General features: G+C 43.3%; 1 protein-coding gene across 13 annotated transcripts in view; it reads left to right on the plus strand.

Moving 5' to 3' along the window:
• Positions 1 to 21,653, plus strand: part of PKNOX1 (PBX/knotted 1 homeobox 1) — a 61,813-nt gene that overhangs the window by 25,053 nt on the left and 15,107 nt on the right. For 11 of the 13 annotated variants that reach the window (XM_079765585.1, XM_079765589.1, XM_079765580.1 and 8 more), the window contains 5 exons: positions 1,146 to 1,317; positions 3,039 to 3,209; positions 8,915 to 9,014; positions 10,122 to 10,219; positions 18,721 to 18,849. In XM_079765585.1, the coding sequence (XP_079621711.1) occupies positions 1,146 to 1,317; positions 3,039 to 3,209; positions 8,915 to 9,014; positions 10,122 to 10,219; positions 18,721 to 18,849 (670 nt within the window). The remainder of the gene's footprint in view (positions 1 to 1,145; positions 1,318 to 3,038; positions 3,210 to 8,914; positions 9,015 to 10,121; positions 10,220 to 18,720; positions 18,850 to 21,653) is intronic. The other 2 variants (XM_079765579.1, XM_079765581.1) reach the window with 2 other exon arrangements.

A 21,653-nucleotide genomic window follows, 5' to 3' on the forward strand; every position in this document is an offset into this window, starting at 1 on the left:
CCAATTAAGTTTTATCAGGATATTTTTGTGCATATAGACAAGTTCATTCTAAATTTTATATAGAAGTCAGAAGAACTAGATCAACTAAAACAAATTTGAAAAAGAATAAAGGAGGAATCAAATCTATTTGATCTTAATATTTGCTATCATGTTACAGTAATTAAGACATTGTGATATTTGTGAAGGGATAGACACACATAGATCAATGCCACAGAGAGAGTCCAGAAATAAATCTACACAAATATGATTTGATCTTTAGCTAAGGTGTGAAAACAATTCAATAAGAGAAAAGGTAGACTTTTGGACAAATGGTGTTAGAACAATAGGATATCTATATTCAGAAAAAAAATCCTTGACCTACTTTGACATCTTATACAAAAAGTTACTCAAAATGGACTATCAACCTAAATGTAAATTTTAAAACTGTAAAATGGGTACATCCATATAATGGATATTATTTGGCCATAAAGAAAGAATTAGGTACTGATACCTGTTACAGCATCAATAAGTCTTGAAAACATGCTAAGTGAAAGATGCCAGACACAAAAGGTCTCCTCTATATATATAATCTATATATATATATAAAAGGCTAATATGCAAATTGTCCCCTTGGGAGACTGGGAGTTCAACTGCTCACTATGATGTGCACTGACCACCAGAGGTCAGCGCCAAACAAAGGAAGGCCCCAGCCGGCAGCTGGCAGCTGGGGAAGGAAGGTCCCGGCCAGCAGCCAGAAGGCCCTAATTGGCCCTGATCACCAGCCAAGCCTAGGGACCCTACCTGTGCATGAATCTCGTGCACTAGGCCTCTAGTGTTATATGAAATGTCTAGAATTGGCAAATCTATAGAGACAGCAGATTAGTGGTGGCCTGTGGATGGGACTTAGGGGTAAAATAGAGAGTGACTGCTAATGGCTATAGAGTTTCTTTAGGGGATGATGAAAATGTTATAAAATTTATTGTGATGGTTACACAACTTTGTGAATGTACTAAAAACCATTGAATTGTAAACTTTGAAGAGATAAATTATATATTGCATGAATTATATTTCAACCAAGTTGATATGTCAAATAATGTATACATACGTACATACCAAACATTCTCATGCCATATGTAGAGTGTACATTTTTTTTCTTTTTTCCCCAGGCATCCACTCTTTCCATTATTAGCTTTGTTGTTTGAAAAATGTGAGCAATCCACGCAGGGCTCAGAAGGTACAACTTCTGCCAGTTTTGATGTGGACATTGAAAATTTTGTAAGGAAGCAAGAGAAGGAAGGAAAACCCTTCTTTTGTGAAGATCCAGAAACTGACAATTTAGTGAGTAAATTAATGTTTTATTTTTTATTTCTTCCAAATTTAAAATCTGTCCAATAAATTTTAAACTTCCAGTTAAAACTTTAGACTGTTTGTAGTTCTGCTAAAGGGGAGAATTGTACAATTCATGAGATAACATGTGTGTGTGTAACTTGAATGTCTTCCAGCCTTCTCTCATTACCCTTTCCTCTTAGCAAATAAGCTGGCTCAGCCTCCATCTTAAATGGACCAGGGGATTCAGTTCTCTCCTAAACATTTGAAAGGTTCATTGGGGTTGACATGCTCACCTGCCTTGCTTCTCAGGCAGCATGTCGATGCTCAACTTCAGTCCTTGACTTTTCCTTGACCATGGACACAGGACTCTATTCTCCAAGGCAGCTCTGTCTTGAGGCTCACACTGATTTGTGGTGGATGACAATATCAAGACTTGGGGCCCACCAGCACTGAGCAGGGACAGGCTCCGAGGCCCCTCATTGGTTTTTCTGTCTGAAGCCAATCTGTCTCATATAAATGCCCTCCTCCTAGGTCCAGTGTTCTAAAATTCAGGGTTCTCTGTGCTCTCTGAAGGAAATGGAGAATTCTTTGGCGTTAACCTCACTGCTGCACCCAAGGGGAGCGGTGCCATTCAGTACTGTGGAGCACTGTTAGCTGTGTCTGGGGTCCTCACTGGATTTCTGCTGAAGCCTGCTATGCTAGCTCCCAGATCAAAACCTTTGCCAGGCTCTGGTCAGCAGAAAGGGTCTTTGGAAATCTTTTTCCTGAATAAACTGCCCAGGTCTTCATTGCTGTTGTTTAAATTTCTCATTACATATTTAACCCCTATTGCCCAATAATAGATTTTATAGGTGAGTTGCTGACTTTGAGTCTATCTCTTCATCTTTTAAATGGAACTGACAGTGCCTGCCCTTTTGGATTTAGGACCAGAGACTCTCTGCCTCTGATCTGTCATACAGCCATCAGTGAGTGAAGGGCAGAAGTGGCCACAGTGGCCCCAGGCTGGCAGGGACCAAGGCTCTCCTGACTGGTGTTGGGGCACAGGGCCTGGCAGAGCTGGATGCTTGGTATTCCTCATTATTGACTCACTGGCTGATTGGTTCTCTCCACAAGTACTATGAATTCTATCCAAGGTCACAGGAGAAGGAGCTGAGGCAGGTGCTGCTTATGGTAATGGTTTCATCTACTGCTGTGGGACAAAGTGTAGTGAATTAATCCAAAATCATAAACTTAGAAAAATCATGAGAAAATCTTTAGGATCTAGGGCTAGGCAAAGAGTTCTTAGACTTGACACCAAAAGCACGATCCATAAAAGGCAGAGTTGGTAAGTTGAACGTTATTAAACTTAAGAACCACCTATGAGGTGGGTCTGGATCCATCCTAGTTTATAGATGAAGCAGGAACAGAGTGAGGACTGGCAACTTGCTTCTAGAGCCTGAGGCAGTGGTGAAGCTGGCTGAGGTCTGGTTGGTCCTGGCACTGTACTCGCTGAGGTCGCACTGGCATTGTCCGTCTTCCTACATATCAGAGGGAGCACGGGTCTGGTGCTGGGACAGTTTGTCATTTTGCACAATATCTGATGTAATTCCACTTCTGTCACTGGCAGTACAGATGGCGATGGCTGTGCAGGGTTCAGGCTAATAACTGAGAGTAGTTATGTGATGATGATTATAACTGAACATCATGCTGCCTTTTCCTTGTCTGAAAGTCTTCATTTTCTCTGCTTCTAGATGGTCAAAGCAATCCAGGTTTTGCGTATTCATCTTCTTGAGCTGGAAAAGGTTAATGAACTCTGCAAAGATTTCTGCAGTCGATATATTGCTTGTCTAAAAACGAAAATGAACAGTGAAACTCTCTTAAGTGGAGAACCTGGAAGCCCGTACTCCCCTGTCCAGTCCCAGGTATTTATGTTCAGGTCCTGCTCTACTTCCTGGTTGCTGTAACATCTACAAAGATGAACTGTGCTGATCCTGAGAACACCAGCCCTTTCAGAATCACAAGGCTGTCTTAATGGCTGTCCTGGCCCTCTAGATCTCTGACTCTAGCCTGGGCTGAGAGTGAATTCCAAACACCATCCATCTGGCTTCATACAGTGAGTGCAATGAGGCCCCGATCTGTATACTGGACCCTGGGTCCTATGTTTCTGGAGTTCCATCCATTTCTTTCTTCTTTCCTTTTTTTAAAAATATACTAGAGGCCCAATGCACAAAATTCATGCAAGGGGCTCTGCCCTCGCGGTCCCGGCTGCCTCGCGGCCCCACGGCCTGGCCCCTGCCCACTGGTCATTCCAGAAGGTCATTCTGCTGTCCGGTCTAATTAGTATATTAGCTCTTCATTATATAGGATTTTTTAAAATTGTAATATACAAAAATCACAAAATGTACCATCCTAACCATGTTTAAGTGTACAGTTTAGTGGCATTAAGCACATTAACATTGTTGTGCAACCATCATCACCATCCATTTCCAGAACTTTCCATCTTCCCGAACTGAAACTCTGTCCTCATTAAACACTAACTCCCATCCCCCGACCCCAGCCCCTGGCACCCACCATTCTACTTTCTGTCTGTATGAATTTGACTCCTTTAAGGACCTTATGTAAGGGGAATCATTTGTCCTTTTTTTTTAAAAAAATATGTCTTACTGTTTTCAGAGAGAAGGGGGAGAAGGATAGAGGGATAGAAACATTAATGATGAGAGAGAATCATGGATCAGCTGCCTCCTGCATGCCTCACACTGGGGATCGAGCCTGCAACCCAGGCATGTGCCCTGGCAGGAATCAAACCATGACCTCCTGGTTCATAGGTTAATGCTCAACCCTGAGCCACACCGGCTGAGCTGTCCTTTTGTATTTGGCTTATTTCACTCAGCATATGTCCTCAAGGTCCCTCCATCTTGGAGCCCTATTATATTGTAGCCATTCTGATAGATTGTAGTGACATTCATTGTGCTTGGAACTTACATCTCCCTGGTGGCTAATGATGCTGACCATCTTTTTATGTGCTTATTTTCCCTCTGTATATCCTTTTCGGTAGAATGTCTTCTCACATCTTTTGCCCAATTTCTAATTGGATTTTTTAAAAACTGTTAACTTTTGAGAGTATTCCAGATACTAGTCTTTTATTGGATATACATTTTTCAAATATTTTTTCCAAGTCTGTAGCTTATTTTTCATTCTCTTACCAGTGTCTTTTGCAGAGCAAGCATTCACCCCTCTCTCCCCGTCTTTATTTTATTTATTTAAAATTTTTATTTCCCATCCATCTCACCTCCCTTTTAGCAACCATTAGCTTGTTCTCTATATCTTTGGGTCTGTTTTTTTGTTTATTCATTTGTTTTGTCCTTTTAGGTTCTGCATACGAGTAAAGTCATATGGTATTTGTCCTTCTCTATCTTTCTTATTTTACTTTGCATAATAACCTCTAGCTCCATCCATGTTGTCTCAAATGGCAAGATTGCATTCTTTTTATTGCTGAATATTAAAATTCCATTGTATATATGTACTGCATCTTTTTTATCCACTTAGCTATTGCTTCCATATCTTGGCTGTTATAAATAATTAGAGGCCCAATGCACGAAATTCGTGCAAGAGTAAGCCTTCCTTTCCCTGGCCAGCACCGGCTTCCCTCCCATTCCCAGGACCCGGGCTTCCCTCGCAGCCCTGGCTTTATCCGGAAGGTTGTCCGGAAGGATGTTTGGTCTAATTAGCATACTTCACTTTTATTATTATAATTTATTATCATAGATGTTGCAGTGAACATAGGGGTGACTACATCTTTTTTAATTAGTGTTTTTGTTTTCTTGGGATAAATACCTAAAAGTGAAGTTGCTGGGTCACATGGCAGTTCTATTTTTAATTTTGGAGGGAACCTCCATACTGTTTTTCATAGTGACTGCACTAATTTGCAATCTTACCAACAGGGCATGAGGATTCCCTTTTCTCCACATTTTTGCCAATACTTCTTTATTGATTTATTGATGATAGTCATTCTGACTGGTGTGAGGTGATAATCTCATTGTGGTTTTAATTTACAGTTCCCTGATAATTAGTGATGTTGAACATTTTTCATTTGTTTTTTTGTCCATTTGTATGTCCTCTTTATAAAAATGTCTATTCAGTTCTTCTGCCTATTTTTTAATTGTTTTTTTTTGTGTGTGTGTGTTAAGTTATATGAGTTCCTTATGTATTTTGGATATTAACCCCTTATCAGATTTGTCATTTGTGAATATCTTCTCCCATTCAGTAGGTGGTCTTTTTGTTTTGTTGATGGTTTTCTTCACTGTTCAAAAACTTTTTAGTTTGATGTAGTCCTGTTTGTTTATTTTTCTCTTTGTTTACCTTGCTTGAGGAGATATAGCCACAAAGATATTACTAAGACCAATGCCAAAGAGTTTACTACCTGTATTCTTCTAGGAGTTTTATGATTTCAAGTCTTACATTTAAGTCTTAAATCCATTTTGAGTTTATTTTTGTAAATGGCTTAAGAAAGTGGTACCATTTTATTTTATTTTTCATATATCTATCCAGTTTTCCCAGCAGCACTTATTTTTTTAAAATATATTTTATTGATTTTTTACAGAGAGGTATAGAGAATTAGAAACATCAATGAGAGAGAAACATCGATCACCAGCAGCACTTATTGAAGAGACTGTCTTTATCTCATTGTATATCCTTGCCTCCTTTGTTGTAGATTGAGCGTATAAGCAAGGATTTATTTCTGGACTTGCTATTCAACATTTTTTAATGTTGATAATCCCTACTTACCAACTTTTCCCTTTATGAGTCGTGATTTTGGTGTCAAGTTTAAGAACTCTTTCCCTAGCCTTAGATCCCAAAGATTTTCTCTCATTATTTTTCCATAAGTTTTATATTTTACATTTAAATCCACGGTCAGTTTTGAGTTAACTTTTGTATATAGCATGAGGATTTTGGCTGAGGTTTATTTGTTTGCCTCTGGGTGTCCAGTTGTCCAGCACCATTTGTTAAAAAGACTCCTTCCTCCATTGAATTGCTTTTGCACCTTGTCAAAAGTCAGTTGGGCATATATATATAAGATTTATTTCTGTGTCTTTTGCTCTGTTCAAATTTATATCTATACCATATAGTTTTGATTTCTGTAGTTGTATAATAAATCTCAAAATTCAGTAGACTGATTCCTCTGGCTATTCTTTTTAAAAATATTCTTTTCTCAAAATATTTGAGCTATTTCTAGTTCCTTTGCCTTTCCATATAAATTTTAGAATAATGTTGTCTGTATCTACAAAAAAAAATGTTACTAAGATTTTGATAGGAATTGCATTAAACCTGTATGTTGTTGTGGGGAGAATTGACATCTTTACTATGTTAACTCTTTCAGCTCACACACATGGTGTGTCTCCCCCTTCATTTACTCTATGATTTCATTCATTAGTTCTCAACATAGGAGTCCTGCCCATGTGATTTTAGAATTACACTTCAGTATTTTTGTGGTTTTTTTTTTTTTTTTGAGCAATTGTAAATGGTATATTTTTAACTTGTGTCATGCTAGTTTGTAGAAATGCAGTTGGTTTTTAAATGTTTATCTTGTATCCTGTGGCCTTGCTGAACTCACTTAACTAGTCCTAGGAGTCCTTTATATAGAGTCATTAGGATTTTCTGCCTATTTAGTCATGTCATCTGCAAATAGGCACAGTTTTGTTTCTTCCTTTGTGATCTGTATACTTTTTATTTCCTTTTCTTGCCTTATTGCATTGGCTAGAACATCTAATACTATCTTGAATAGGATTGGTGAGAGCAGGCATCCTTTGCTTGTTTCCAATCTTATGGGAAAAGTGTTCAGCCTTTCACTATTAATTTTTATTTTCATGGTAGTTTTCCCCCCTATATGGTCTTTATCAAATTGAGGAAGTTCCCCTCCTATTTTTCTGAGAGTTTTTATTACATTGAATTTTTTCAAATTCGTGGATTGATATGATTATGTGATTTTTCTTCTTTAGCCTGTTAATATAGTAGGTTACATTGAGTTTTTTAATATTGAGCAAGCCTTGCATTCCTGGAATAAACTGCACTTGGTCATGGCATATAATTCTTTTTATATGGATTCCTGAATTTTCTTCTAATTGCTAATATTTTGTTAAGTATTTTTGTGTCTATATTGAGGGATATTGGCCTGTAGTTATCTTTTTTGGTGCAGTCTTCATCTATGTTTGGTATTAGGATAATACAAGCTTCAGAAAATGAATTGGAGAGTGTTTCCTGCTCTTCTGTTTTTGTAGGGAGGGGTTAGAATTGGTATTAATTTTTCTCTAAATGTTTGATAGAATTCTTTAGTGATCCTGCCTAGACCTGGAGATTTCTTTTTTTGGAGGTTTTTAAATTACAAATTTATTTTCCTTAATAGCTATAGGGCTATTCAAATTATCTACTTCATATTGGATTTTGTCTACTATGTCAAGTTTATATGTTGAGTTCATGGTATTCCTTTTTCTCCTTTTGATGTCTGCAAGGTCTTCAGTGATCTCCCCTGTTTCATTTCTGATATTGGTAATTTGCCTTTTTTTCTGTTTGGTTTACTAGAGGTTTTTCAATGTATTGATCTTTTCAAAGAACTAGTTCTTTTTTCTCTGTTGTTTTTCTGTCTTCAATTTCATTGTTATCTGCTTTGATCTTTATTATTTCCTTCCTTTTGCTTGCTTTGGTTTTATTTTGTTCCTCTTTTTCTAGGTTATTGATATATGAGGTTGGGCTATTGATTTGATAGCTTAGCTTTATTCTGACCAAGTTAATGTAGCCTACTTTGTGTGCACCTACCAAAGCTTACACATTCACATTGTGCCCACAGAGCAATTGCCTTGGATGATATTATACTACTTAACTGCTCAAATATCTGGGTGCCTGCATGTAACAGACCTCGTGCTAGATGCCAGGTACAGGGATTCTCTCCCTTGTGAACCACAAACCCAGCCATCAGTCCATGGGTAAATTCACCCATTTGGATCTAATGTCAGATCATTAGAATCTCTGACGAGGTGTTTACAAATGTTTACATGGAGCGTGCTGTGGGCCAGGCCTAGGCCCAGTAATCCAAACACAATGGGCACACAGGGAGGTGGGGCTCAGATGTGCACTGTGCTGAGGTCGGGGTGATAGGAAGCCATGTGGCCCCGGGGGTGACTCCCCATCACCACTCAGAGCCTCCCAGGCCTGTGGGATAATCTTCTGAAAGCACTCATACATTCAAGGAGGCATTGGTTCTTGGAAAATCAAGAGTCTGCGCCAAATTGAATGGGAAAGTTGTGTGATAAGAGTAGGTAATTTTGGTCTCCCTAGTCATATATCCAAGACTGTTAAGGTGTGGTTACTATGCAGTGAGATGAAAGATAATCTTTGGAAGCCAAATTGAAACTAATATCTTAGTATCGATCATCACATTTAATATTCAGTCAGACTTCCCTCTCCTGGTTTCCAGATATGTGGAGCCTGCTTCATGGAAGGCTTATCATCTGATTGTGCTCTTTGCCTCAAGCATCTCCTTTATTAATAATGCCATTATACCACTTGTTAGGAAGTTTTAAATATGGATGTTCTGTTTTCTAATAATCCCTTCCTGTGTATTTCCGACTTACAGCAGATTCAAAGTGCCATCACAGGCACTCTCAGCCCCCAAGGAATTGTGGTGCCTGCATCCGCGCTGCAACAGGGGAATGTAACTATGGCAACAGTGGCAGGTATGGTGATGAAAAAAAAGACACCTTTTCCTTGAGCTTTTGCAGAAAAAGTCCTTCATAGTAGAATGGAGACTTGCATAAACATAATTTTAAATTAATACCAGTTCCCTAATAGGAGTCTCATAATCTAGGCTTCTTTGAATGCTTGTTTCTTGTTAATTCTCAATGACAAATACTTTATGCAAATTGTTTCCCTACCAAGAAATGTTGGGAAGAAAGGTTTTGTATAGGAATTGAAACTTTATAGCAAAAACTAATTGTAATTTTCAAATAACTGTTTTTAAATGTGCCCTTAGCAGCACCTGAAAAATCTTAAGTTGTGTCATTAATTGATGACAAGCAAATAAAAATGCAGTCTTAGTCTTGATCTAACTTATATGATAAAAACCATCACAGGGGTCCCAGGTTCAATTCCAGTCAAGGGCACATGCCTGGGTTGCGGGCTCGATCCCCAGTGGGGGGCGTGCGGGAGGCAGCCCATCGATGATTCTCATCATTGATGTTTCTATCTCTCTCTCCCTCTTCCTTCCTCTCTGAAATCAATAAAAATATATATTTTTAAAAAACTATCATAGGAAGGGGACGGATTCTCAAGTTCCCCGTTGCACCTAGAACATTACAATTACAAGACCATCATGAAAATATAAGGAGGAGAAGCAATTTACACTAAAAACCCCGTGTAATAGCACAAAGGGAAACCTCCATAGCAAAATAAAGCACATTTGACCAAAAAGAGAAACATAATAAAAATATTTGTCATCTGAAACCTTTGGCCAAGTCCTTTGATATGTTCTAATTGTGGGGAAAGTGGAAAATGGGGGCAAGCAAAAGGCAAGGAGGTGCAGACCCCCTGACCCAGCCGTGCCCTGAGCACTGTCTGTGAGGACAGTAGGGATGCCCGTCAGCATAGTGTCACCTGGGCACTGCTTGTGCAATGAGTTCACTTCGATAATTTACGGTGACAAGTCAGCTAGCAAAGTATCAATCACTTGAAAGATGTAAAAAGCTCATCAAACTATAGATTTCATTCCTTTCATAGTATAGTGAGAAGATTGGTTTTAAACCATTGAGACATAAATTTAATTTTTTTTCTTCTTCCTTTTTGAGGTGGCACAGTTTATCAGCCTGTTACAGTCGTCACTCCTCAAGGCCAAGTAGTGACACAGGCGTTGTCACCTGGGACAATCAGGATCCAGAACTCCCAGGTGTGTGAGCCATTCCTTTGGCAGGATTGGGAGGGGGAGGAAGAGTTGCAGGCGGAGGCAGGCTGGAGCCATTCTCTCTGGGTGAAGATAACTTATCTCATACTCGCTCTCATGCAGCAACCTCCAGTTAATCTGAATGTCAGTATTTTGTTTCTTTTTTACTCTTCAGATCTATCATTGTAAAAAAGTTGCTAAGTTCAGAAAAGTCTAAGGAAGCAGAAAAAAAAGTCACCTGTTATCCCTTCCCTTAAGCAACCACTGTTGTCCAATTTAATGCTGGATTGTGTAGTTGTCTCTGCACCAGGAGATTTGAAGCCATGTGGACGTGCTCCCCCCTCCAGTCTCCAGGTCACAGCAGAACCACAGGCAGGTTTTTGAGACCATGCCCAGCTGCCCCACACCTCCAACATGAGAGTATTGGCTGGGTTTTGGGCCTGTGTGTTCTGAAAAACTGTTCTTGGCCTTTCTGCTGTGCTTCTGCTAAGCCAGAGCAGGGCTTCAGGGTGTCCGGGGCACTTGCTTAATGCCCCCCCACCCCCACACACACCCTGGTGAGAAATCTGAAAGAGGGCTCCCCTTTTTCCTCTGTATGCTGCCCACTGGGGGCGCTACTTCAAGAAGGCTAGTCTGCTGCTCCTCCCCATGGCCCACCAGCTCCCAGAGCACAGAGGCACTTCCAGGGCAGAAGTGACAGCTGGAAATGCAGTGACATGCCAATACCTTGGGATGGTCCTACCCGCTCTGTGTCTTTGGTAAGATGAGATTAAACTTGGTGGTCTTCCAGACACCTCTAAGTTCTGGACACACACACACACACACACACTCATACATGCACACACTTACATTTAGCTGGGTTTAAATAAGAAAGTGTTTCTGTTACCAGTTCTTATTTAAGAGCATAGATTCCCTCTGTATGTTAGTTGCTTGTCTTTGGCCTGTGCAGATATTTTCTATATTCTTAACCACTTTGAGGCCCCCCCCCCTTGGGGATGTGGGTGTTTTTGAGGGGGCCTGGGGTGTGCGTGAGCCGGCGTAGCTGGTCTGGGGTTCATATCTTTGAATTCATGGAAGGTTTTGTTGGACAGTCACGCTGGGGCTGGTCAGGGCTGAGTGGTTGTGAGGCCTCAGAGACTAGATGACTTCCCAGTAAGCAGAGGGGGGTGTGGGTGAGAGAGGAGCTAGGCCCACCCACATTGGCCCTGGGTCCTCGGCCACCCTGCTTTCCCTGTAGTTTCCCACTTACAATAGCTGTAAGCATAGAGCAGGGCCTGGTTTGAGTGTTGCCTAGTATTAAAGTGAACTGTTCTTGCTCTGGCCAGCGTGGCTCCATTGGTTGGACATTATCCCTTGCACTGAAAGGTTGCCAATTTGATTCCGGGTGGGGACACATGGCCAGGTTGTGGACTTGATCCCCGGTGGGGGTGGGGGGGTCTGCAGGAGGCAGCCTATCAAAGTTTCGTTCTAATATCCATGTTTCTCTTCCTTCCTCTCTCTAAAAATCAGTAAAAATATTTTTAAAAAATAAAGTGAGCTATTCTTAGAGGAAAACTTTTAAAAATCAAATACCTCACTTATATACTAGAGGTTCATTTGTCCTGCCGTTTGAGAAGGAAGTTTCCTAATTAACTGAATTTTCTTACGGACAACAATTTCTAGTTTAAATAGCAAACATAACAAGTTTGGATTATTTCAATAGAACACCTTGTCATGTTTAATGTGACATCATTCCCCAGATCCCTTTGGCAGATCCCCAGTGAGGGTACCTCCCTGCTTCTGCCTGTGTGCTGCCCCTGCTCTGGTCCACAGTGGCCACGGTGCCCCACTGTGCCCTTGTCCTGACCTGTCCTGTCCTCCCTGTTGTTATTGCTTCCAGTGTGGCTGGCTGGAAAGCCAGAGAAAAGAGCTGCTCAGCTTCCTAACAGAAGAATAGACCTGATAGAGGCCTTGATGGGGTGTTCTTTGAATAAAACCTGCATGTTATATGTATGATTCTGTCACAGCTGTGTAGGCTGCTCTGGGCTACTTTTTCCTTCTTTTTTGGCCAAAGTTTGGGTTCTTGTGCTTCAGATAATTAGAGTGGGTAATGTACCAGCAGGTGCTTCTGTGTTGTTGTGTCAGAAACTCTCAGGGTTGGTTTTGTCTAGAGAATTGGTATTATCACGACTCCTGTTGTTACTCTGGTGGTGGCATTACCCAGGTGGACCTCAGCAGCACAGCAGTGTGGTGGAAGTCCTGGATGTGCCTGTGTCATCCCATCCCTCCCCCCCCCAGGACGGGTCCCTGCCCACTGTGGGGCAGGATTGTGGGCACATGGCAGAGGGCAGAGCGGGAATTTAGCCCAGCATCACCCAGCTCCCTGGAAAGAATCAGCACGGTGGGGAAGTGGGCAGGGTTCGGATTCTCACTTCCTACTGCATTCCTAGGAAAAAGTATTTTATTATACTTCTAATACAAACCCATTTAAAAACATTTTTTGAGAGGAGTGGAGAAACCAAGTTGGCAGCACAGGTAAACACCTAAACTGCTGCCTCAACAATTTCAAAACTACAACTAAAAGACAAAACGGACATCATCCAGAACCACAGGAAAGCTGGCTGAGTGGAAATTCTACAACTAGAAGGGAAGAGAAAAGCACACGGAGACTCAGAGGAGCTGCAAAAGGCTGAGGTACGGAGGCACGCACGCGGAGAGGGCTGCCAACTGAGTATGTGGCTGGCTTTCTCAATCAGGAGGGAGACAAAAGCTTCCGACTGCTCTGAACTCCAGTTCCGGGTGAGACTCTGGGATCCCAGACTCATTCGGGGAGAAACTGACTGTCTGGCAGTGGGCAAAACTCAAGGGCAGCTTTCTCTCAGAGGTGCTTGCAGCGATTACCGCAGGAGACTGAGACACGGGGGCCTCTTAGGGCAGGGCTGATGGGAAGCCATCGCTGTTGGCTCCGCCCCGAGACTCCGCCCATCCAAGCTGAGCGCAGAGGCTTTTGCAAATCTTGTCTCATAAGGGTGTCTCCAGCACAGAAGTTCTCCCAGCATAGACACAGCTGATCCTCACAGCCAATTGGCCTGGAGGTCAATTCCTCCCAGTGATACCAACAACAATCAAGGCTTAACTACAAGACTGTGCACATAGCCCACAAAGGGGTGCACCAAGAGTGTTCACCTCAGGTAACTGGGGAGTCTGAGCCACTGGGCCCTATAGGACACCTAGCACACAAAGCCACTCTATCATCTCAGGGAAGCTGCCAAAATGCGGAGACAACGAAACAGGTCACAAATGAAAGAAATGGAGGAAAGCAAACTACTGGATAAAGAGTTCAAAACCACCGTTATAAGGTTTTTCAAGAATTTTCTAGAAAAGGCTGATAAATTTGGCGAGACCCTCAAGGATATGAAAAAAGACCAACTAGAAATTAAGCATACACTGACTGAAATAAAGAATAATATACAGGGATCCAACAGCAGACTAGAGGATCCCAAGAATCAAGTCAAAGATTTGAAAAACAAAGAAGCAAAAAACAACCAACCGAAAAAGAAAAAAGAATCCAAAAATATGAAGATAGTGTAAGGAGCCTCTGGGATAACTTCAAGCGAATTATGGGGGTGCCAGAAGAAGAGGGAGACCAAGATACTGAAAACCTATTTGAAGAAATAATGACAGAAAACTTCCCCTACCTGGTGAAAGAAATAGACTTACAAGCCCAGGAAGTGCAGAGAACCCCAAACAAAAGGAATCCAAAGAGAACCACACCAAGACACATCATAATTAAAATGCCAAGAGCAAAAGACCAAGAGAGAATATTAAAAGCAGCAAGAGAAAAACAGTTAGTTACCTACAAAGGAGCACCCATACCATTGTCAGCTGATTTCTCAACAGAAACTATGCAGGCCAGACGGGAGTGGCAAGAAATATTCAAAGTGATGAATAGCAAGAATCTATAACCAAGATTACTCTACCCAGCAAAGCTATCATTCAGAATTGAAGGTCAGACGAAGAGCTTCACAGATAAGAAAAAGCTAAAGGAGTTCATCACCACCAAACCAGTATTATATGAAATGCTGAAGGGTATTCTTTAAGAAGAGGAGGAAGAAGAAAAAGGTAAAGATAAAAATTTTGAACAACAAATACATATCTATCAACAAGTGAATCTAAAAATCAAGTGAATAAAAAATATGATGAACAGAATAAACTGGTGAATATAATAGAATCAGGGGCATAGAAAGGAAGTGGACTGACAATTCTCAGGGGGAAAGGGGTGTGGGGGGTGCGGGAAGAGACTGGACAAAAATCGTACACCTATGGATGAGGACAGTGGGCGGGGGGGGGGGGCGGTAAGGGCAGAGGGTGGGGTGGGTACCGGGTGGAGGGGAACTATGGGGGGAATAAAGAGGAACAATTGTAATAATCTGAACAATAAAGATTTATTAAAAAAAAAACAACAAACATTTTTTGAGAAAAGGAGAAGTAACCAAGAGGTGAGATTTTGTTGATGTTTCTCCCTCTCCTCCTCCCCTCCCCTTTGCCTAGCAGTCTTATTTCTACTACCTTAGTCAAGTTGCCATGCCATAGGTCAGTGTCCAATGTGCTGAAAGTCTCAGGACAGATGGCAGGGGCACGTGTGCTACCCTCTGTGCTGCACCCTCCTCCCCCCCCCCCCCCCCCCCCCCCGTGGCCTTAGACAACCACTGTCAGGTCTTTTAGTCATTTCTTCTGTTTCTTCCCTCCATGCTTATAAATAATGACCTTCTCTTTTAACTCGCCTCTTAAGACATCTAGTTTTGGCTTCATAGTGGTCAGGGAGCCTGTACTCTTTGGTTCCTCCCATGTCTTTTCACATGTCCTCCCCATTCATTTCCAGTGCACTGTAGTCGAGTCTGTTTTTAGTGTTAACATCATGTAAATACTGGTTTCTACTGAACTGAGTGTCTAACCATGGTGGCAGCACTTTCCAGTTCAGATGCATGCTTCTTCCCAAGCTAATCACTGCTTGATCCCCCCCGCCCCCGCCACCCTTTGCTCAGTGTCCCTGGTATCAATATTCTCTGTGATTCCCCATCCACCCAGCCTGGGTAACACTTCAGGACCAGTACCGCCCAGGAGCTCTCGGCCCTCCTGGTGTCCGGTCTCCAGGCAGCTCTGTCCAGGGCCAGCATAGCACACATCCGTGGACTTTCCTTTGACACCACCTTGAGGATTCCCTTCTCTCGGAGCCCACATCTTCTATTCTGGCTTTACTGCCCCCTTTGATAACTTCCATAGAAAATGTGCATGGGAAGTGCATTTTGCTGATACTTTGCAAACCTAAAAGTCACTTGATTTTGGTCCTGTACTTGATAGGCAGTCTGTGTACATGTGCAGGTCCAGGTGAGAGTCACTTCCCCGGAGATGGGGAGGCATTTCATCATGTGTTCTAGAAACAGGGTTGCCTCTGAGAAGCTTGGTGGTAGCTCTGTTTTCCAATCTTGCATTTTCCCCTCTTTTAGATGCTTCTCTTTTCTCAAAGTTTTTGGTGCTGGGCACTGCAAAGGACTTCATATTTTTTGTTCTGGGACATTTCCTGGAACTCTCTATGACAGCCATTCTCCCCACATTCTTTTTCTAGGGCCCTTAAACTGACCATTAGCCCTTCTGAACCATCTCTTGTTTCTGTTTTGTTTTTTTCTTTCTTTATTGAATAAGGTATTACATATGTGTCCTTATCCATAACCCCAATGGTCCCCTACACCCCCGCCCCCTCCCGCTCATGCCGTCACCCCCCTGGTGTCTGTGTCCATTGGTTATGTTTATATGCATGCATACAAGTCCTTTGATGAACCATCTCTTGATGTCTGTGCATTTTTATGATTGTATTCCCATTGCCAACTTTTTGCCTACTTTCTGAGAGATTTTCTTTTATCTTCAAACCCCTCTATAAAGCTTAAAATTTTCAGCATTGTTTTAATTTCTAATACTCCTCTTTACCTCCTTTACCCTGCATTCTATGTTTGGTTCATGGTGGCTGAAGTTTTCTTTGATTTCTGCATACTTTGTGTTTTCTCTGCATCTCAGAGTTTATTACCTTTGGTGTCTGCTTTCTGTGATGGAGGCTTGCCTTTCAAGTGTTTGGGGACTTGGCTGCCTTTTAAATGTAAACGTGAAAGCTGTTTGGTGCTTGTCAAGTGCTGGGCTGTGGCAGGCTGGCTTTTGGGCTATCTGACTCCACACTCTCATTCATTTCTTCCTTAGTTTCTCTAGAGAAGGGCTCTCTGATCACTGCACAGGTTAGGGGCAGGAGAGACTGGGGTCTCCCATTTTGTGTGCAGACTTCCCTCACCCCTCTTTCTAGCCCCGCCCCTCACTCCCACCCTCCAGCCATGCTCATGTGCCAAGTCTGCAGCCTCTGGTCTGTTTCTTTGGGAAAGAAACCTTGAGCCTCCTGCAGGGGTGGGGGCAGAGGATGATGGGGGAAAGTTGAGGGCCGTACTGCTTCTTCTTCTTCTTTTTTTTTTTTTTTTTGTACTGCTTCTTAAACAGACTTTCAGCCAGTTTCCTAGGCTTTTAAATCCCATGTTTTGTCCAGACCCAGGCTTTGCTGGAACCCAGGGGGGGTGAATGAGCCCTTACCTGCTCTTCTCTCTGGGCTTGGCTGGCATCCCCAGCCCCTCCTGGAGGCATCCTCAAAGTGGAGCCAAGGGCCATCCCTTGTCACTTAGCCTCTTTATGAGCCTGGCTTTGCTTTAACCTGGCACAGAAAAGCAACACTGAAGCACATGTCAGGTTTCATGAAGAACATCACATATTAAATGGGGAAAGATAGAGCAAACAAACTAAATTTTGGCCCTGGTACTTTGGAATTAGTTTTAAAAGTTCATTTTTCATTCTTTTTCCTGTACATGAACATTAGCATACAGGTGGTGCTTAATACCATTTGCTTTCATTCCTTTAACGAACAAATACATTCCAAAAAACAATTACGCCCTCAGTTACTAGTATATCTTGAATTTTAAGAAATTTTAGATACAATTAGTGGTCTTCATATCTCCTTCAAGTCATAAATTTCATGTCTTTTTAGATATTGGTGTTCAGGCTTTTGAAGAATATATCCCAAACTAGAGACCCGGTGCATGAAATTCTTGCACTGGGGGGGGGGGGGGGGTGGAGGGAATCCCTCAGCCCATATTGTGAGAGGGCACAGGCCAGGCCAAGGGACCCACTGGTGCATGATTGGGGCCAGGGAGGGACACGAGAGCTTGGCCAGCCGGGGATCGGCCAGACCCCAGCGGCAAGCTAACCTACCGGTCGGAGCTTCTGCCCCTGGTGGTCAGTGCACGTCATAGCAAGCGGTTGAGTGGCCTTAGCATACCATTAGCATATTACGCCTTGATTGGTTGAATGACCGACCAGACAACCAGACACTTAGCATATTAGGCTTTTATTATATAGGATGATGTATATCCAGAGGAAATACAAATAAAATGGTGAAAAAGTGAATTTCCAAATCCTTTAAACTATGCTTATGAGTACATTCTACTGAAATGGACCTGTAGAAGCTGATGCTCATTTGTCTGTAGAGTGAGAGTCACATGTAAGTTCTGAATTAAAGCACGAGAAGCAGCAGAGATGCCCCTGGTGTGTCCACGCTGAGGCCCTAGTACGCCGTGCAGTTGACTCTTGAACAGCCTGGGTTTGCACTTATGCGCAGGTGTATAGGAGGACCTGCACAGTTCAAACCCGCATTGCTCAAGGGTCCCGGGCATCTGTTTTCTTCCCTGGTCCCTGCAGTGACCACTGTGACACCATCTCTGCAGGCACGCTGGGGGAGAGAGGCTGAGCCCGGGAAACCTGCCTGGCCTGAGCAGGGCCTGGTAACATCAAGTCTTTTCTCAGGTTTGCAGGAGACCTTCATCTAAGAACTGTAGTGTGCACACTTTCCTATTGAAATGGAATGACAGAAAGTGCCGTATACTTTCCTCAGGGATGGGGGAAGCTGTGTTCCCAGAGCCTGTGGAGGCCCCTGAGGAGGCCGTCACCACAGCCGTCACTTTGTGATCTTTGTTGCACTTTGTTGTACTTTGTGTGTTGCTGTTTGCTTCCTCTCTGGTCAGCTGGCATGGCCTCCTTTAGTTAGGGGTCCTTTCAGCTTCCTGTCCATTCTCAGTGGTTGTTTTAAGTCTTGGGTGTTATCACATCCATTCCTGGAAGAAGCAAGATGAGAACAGGTGTTGCATGAGAGACACGGGGCTCACCTGTCCGCAGGTGAACGAGTCAGGGGCCTTCTCAGCATCCATCCCCTCTGCCTCACCAGACGAGGGCCCACTGCATAGCTGAGGCACTAGTGTAAATAGTTGTAAGGCAGAGGGAACCAAAGCCTGAAATCAGCCCGAACAGGGTCCCCGTGTATGTGCCTCTGTTGTAAGTCCCTTATCTCTAAGATCCTTGGGTATTTTCTTCATCAGAAGTGGTGAGATACTTGGAGGTGTCATAATTTTCTGTGCTCTCTAACGTTATCTTTCAATGTTTAAAAGCTTCAGTTACAGTTAAACCAAGATTTGAGCATTTTGCATCAAGACGATGGCTCATCCAAGAACAAGAGGGGCGTTCTGCCAAAGCATGCCACCAGTGTGATGCGATCCTGGCTCTTTCAGCACATAGGGGTAAGACCACGGGACCTCGTGGATAGCGACATCCTCCCCCAGGCTCCTTTCTGGCTTGTTTTCTAGAAAAAAGTTGCCTGTACATGCTCGTAGGCCTGGTTTTTAATATCTGTATTTTGTTAACTATCCATGTGGGTTGAGTGTGGGACAGAAGGGAGGGTTACCAAAAAATGGAGTACATCACTTCAAGAAACTTAAATAAATGAGGGGACCACTGGTGAAAAGAGAATCAATTCAACTCATACTAGTCTTATGCATGTTAGAGAAGCTACTCGTGAAGGGTGACTGGGGTGAGTGAGGTTAATTAGAGAAGTGGGCAGAGAAAAGATGCATTTGGGCAAAACCTTGGTATAGAGCAATGATTTCTATGTTGGATTTTTAAGGAAGATGCACTAAGAAACCCCAAGATAGAGCTGGATAGTTGAGCATATGGACAGAGTGGTCAGCATATGGCTTGTTGAACTTGAGATATAGCTGGGCCAGCAGGCAGCACCCACCCATCCCATTCTGTCTGAGCCCCTGGCTTCTGTGAAGACGCCTTGTCTTAGGAAGCACACACTTGTCGGTGGGTTTAATGGGACAAGCTCACTCATTACTAGATTGAGCCCTCAGTCCTCACACCACTGACCTCGGGGAAGGCCTGAGACCCAGAGCAGCTTTCAGAAGTGACTCCCAGTGTAGTGGCCAGAGTCAGGACTGGCCAGGACAGCTGTCAGGAGCAGGTGGGAACAGAGGAAGTAGATGCTCCCTGCTGAGCCATAGCCGTGTTCAGGCAGGGGAAGAGCCAGCAAGGGTGCTGGACGGACAGAAGGAAAGGAGGCCTGCCCAGCAGCCTCATGAATAAGCTTTCAGGCCAGGTACTTCATCGTGGTCAGTTCTTTCTGAGTGCAGTGGCCGCCTGCTCCTTGAGCAGCCCTGGCCCCAGGTTGTCCCTAAGAGCTGGGCTGGCCCCTGGATCTGCCTCTCCACTTCACTGCAGTTGTCACCTGCTCATGCCTTCAGCTGATGGCCACTTCCTCACTTCCCCATCTTTGTCACTGTCCTGGTGCTGCTGCTGTCAGTGGAGGTGTCTTACAGGCCCGCATCTCCTCATGCCCTTTTCCTTCACCCTGTCGCAGGCCTGAGGGTCCCTTGGCCCCTGTCTCCATTTTCACCCCGATTGTGAGCCCCAAGACCAACACCCAGCTCTCAGTCATCTCATTTCCCCCTGGGTTTGGCCCTTGTCACTGTTTCGTGCCCCCCTTTTTCTGGCATTGGGCTCCATCCTGAGGGCCAGGGGCCTGATAGCTGTGATGTCATTGAGCAGTCCTGGGAGGAGAGGGAGATCCCTCCCTTTCCTGAGGGGAAAGGTTGAAGGATCTGAGGCTGCCCCTCCCTGAGCACTAGGCCCAGCTTTCTCCCTTCTCTGGTGTCTGTTCCCTGGCAGGCTATTGCCACCAGCAGGACAGAGCAACAGGTGTCAGGGGAAGGCACAGTGTGACCATGTCTAGAAATATGTCCTAAAAAATTCACAAGAAAATTAAATATTTTTACAGATACAATGGTATAATGATATTCATTATCCTAAAGGGAAATGACAATTAGAACCTATCAATTTGATGGAGTATTATGCAGCTAGTTAGCATGATAAACGAGGGTGTATACACTAGGAAGCTTCAGGTAGGTGGTAGTAAGTGAAAAAGAATAGACCAGGGGTCCTCAAACTTTTTAAACGGAGGGCCAGTTCACTGTCCCTCAGACCGTTGGAGGGGTGTCGGAGAATGCGGCGCACATTCCACACATGTGCACTACGGGCTCGGGACGAGTCGGCTGCTAAGCAGGACAGGCAGCAGAGGCAAAAACACCCGGCGGGCCGGATAAATGTCCTCGGCGGGCCACATGTGGCCCGCAGGCCGTAGTTTGAGGACCCCTGGAATAGACATTTTTAAATATATTGTGATTATTATAACCAATAAATATAACTGTGATTGGTTTTCCTATTAACCCTTTGCACTCGCTTGCTTTTTTCTCGATTCCTTTATTCTAATGCTAACCGTGTCGAGTCACACTCGACATCCCAGTGCAAAAGGTTAAGCTTCCTTTAATAATTTCTAAAACAATAACCCTGCTCAGATATTCAGTTAAAATGCCACATTTTTCCTCCTATGAAGTATTTTCTATCTCTGCTTGCCTTCGTTTTTTAGAAATATTGTCCTATCCTAACAGTTTTCCTAACACTCCAGGACAGCATTTACTACTGGTGTTTGTTTTCTGGTTTGTACACTTTTAAAAATATTTTTAAAAATTCATTTCAGAGAGGAAGGGAGAGGGAGTGATAGAAGCATCAGTGATGAGAGAGAATCATTGATCTGCTGCCTCCTGCACACCCCCACTGAGGATCGAGCCCACAATCCAAGCATGTGCCCTGACCGGAATCAAACTATAACCTCCTGGTTCACGGGTCAAGGCTCAACCACTGAGCCACACCAGCTGGGCTAGTTTATGCACTTTTGTTTCCTGGTTTGTGTACTTTTGTTTCCTGTCCCCTCTTTATTTTATGAGCTTTTTAAAGGGCAAGAGCAGTATTTACATTTTCATAACATCTCACTCGGGGCCATACGCTCATCCATAAAATCAAATTGAGTTGCTGCCAGTTGAATGGAGGGAACAGGTAGACGGCTGCTGAGATAACCCTGATGCTGCTCCATTATCACTGTCATGTACAGACTTTTCCAACAGACTGAGTGTTCACTTAAAATAAAAACGGAAAAAACCCCACAAAACTGAATAACCCACCTCCTGACTGTTGGTGCCATTTACTCTCT

The sequence above is a fragment of the Cnephaeus nilssonii genome (genome assembly GCF_951640355.1).
Source record: "Cnephaeus nilssonii genome assembly, chromosome: 3".
In the NCBI taxonomy this organism is placed as follows: Eukaryota; Metazoa; Chordata; class Mammalia; order Chiroptera; family Vespertilionidae; genus Cnephaeus; species Cnephaeus nilssonii.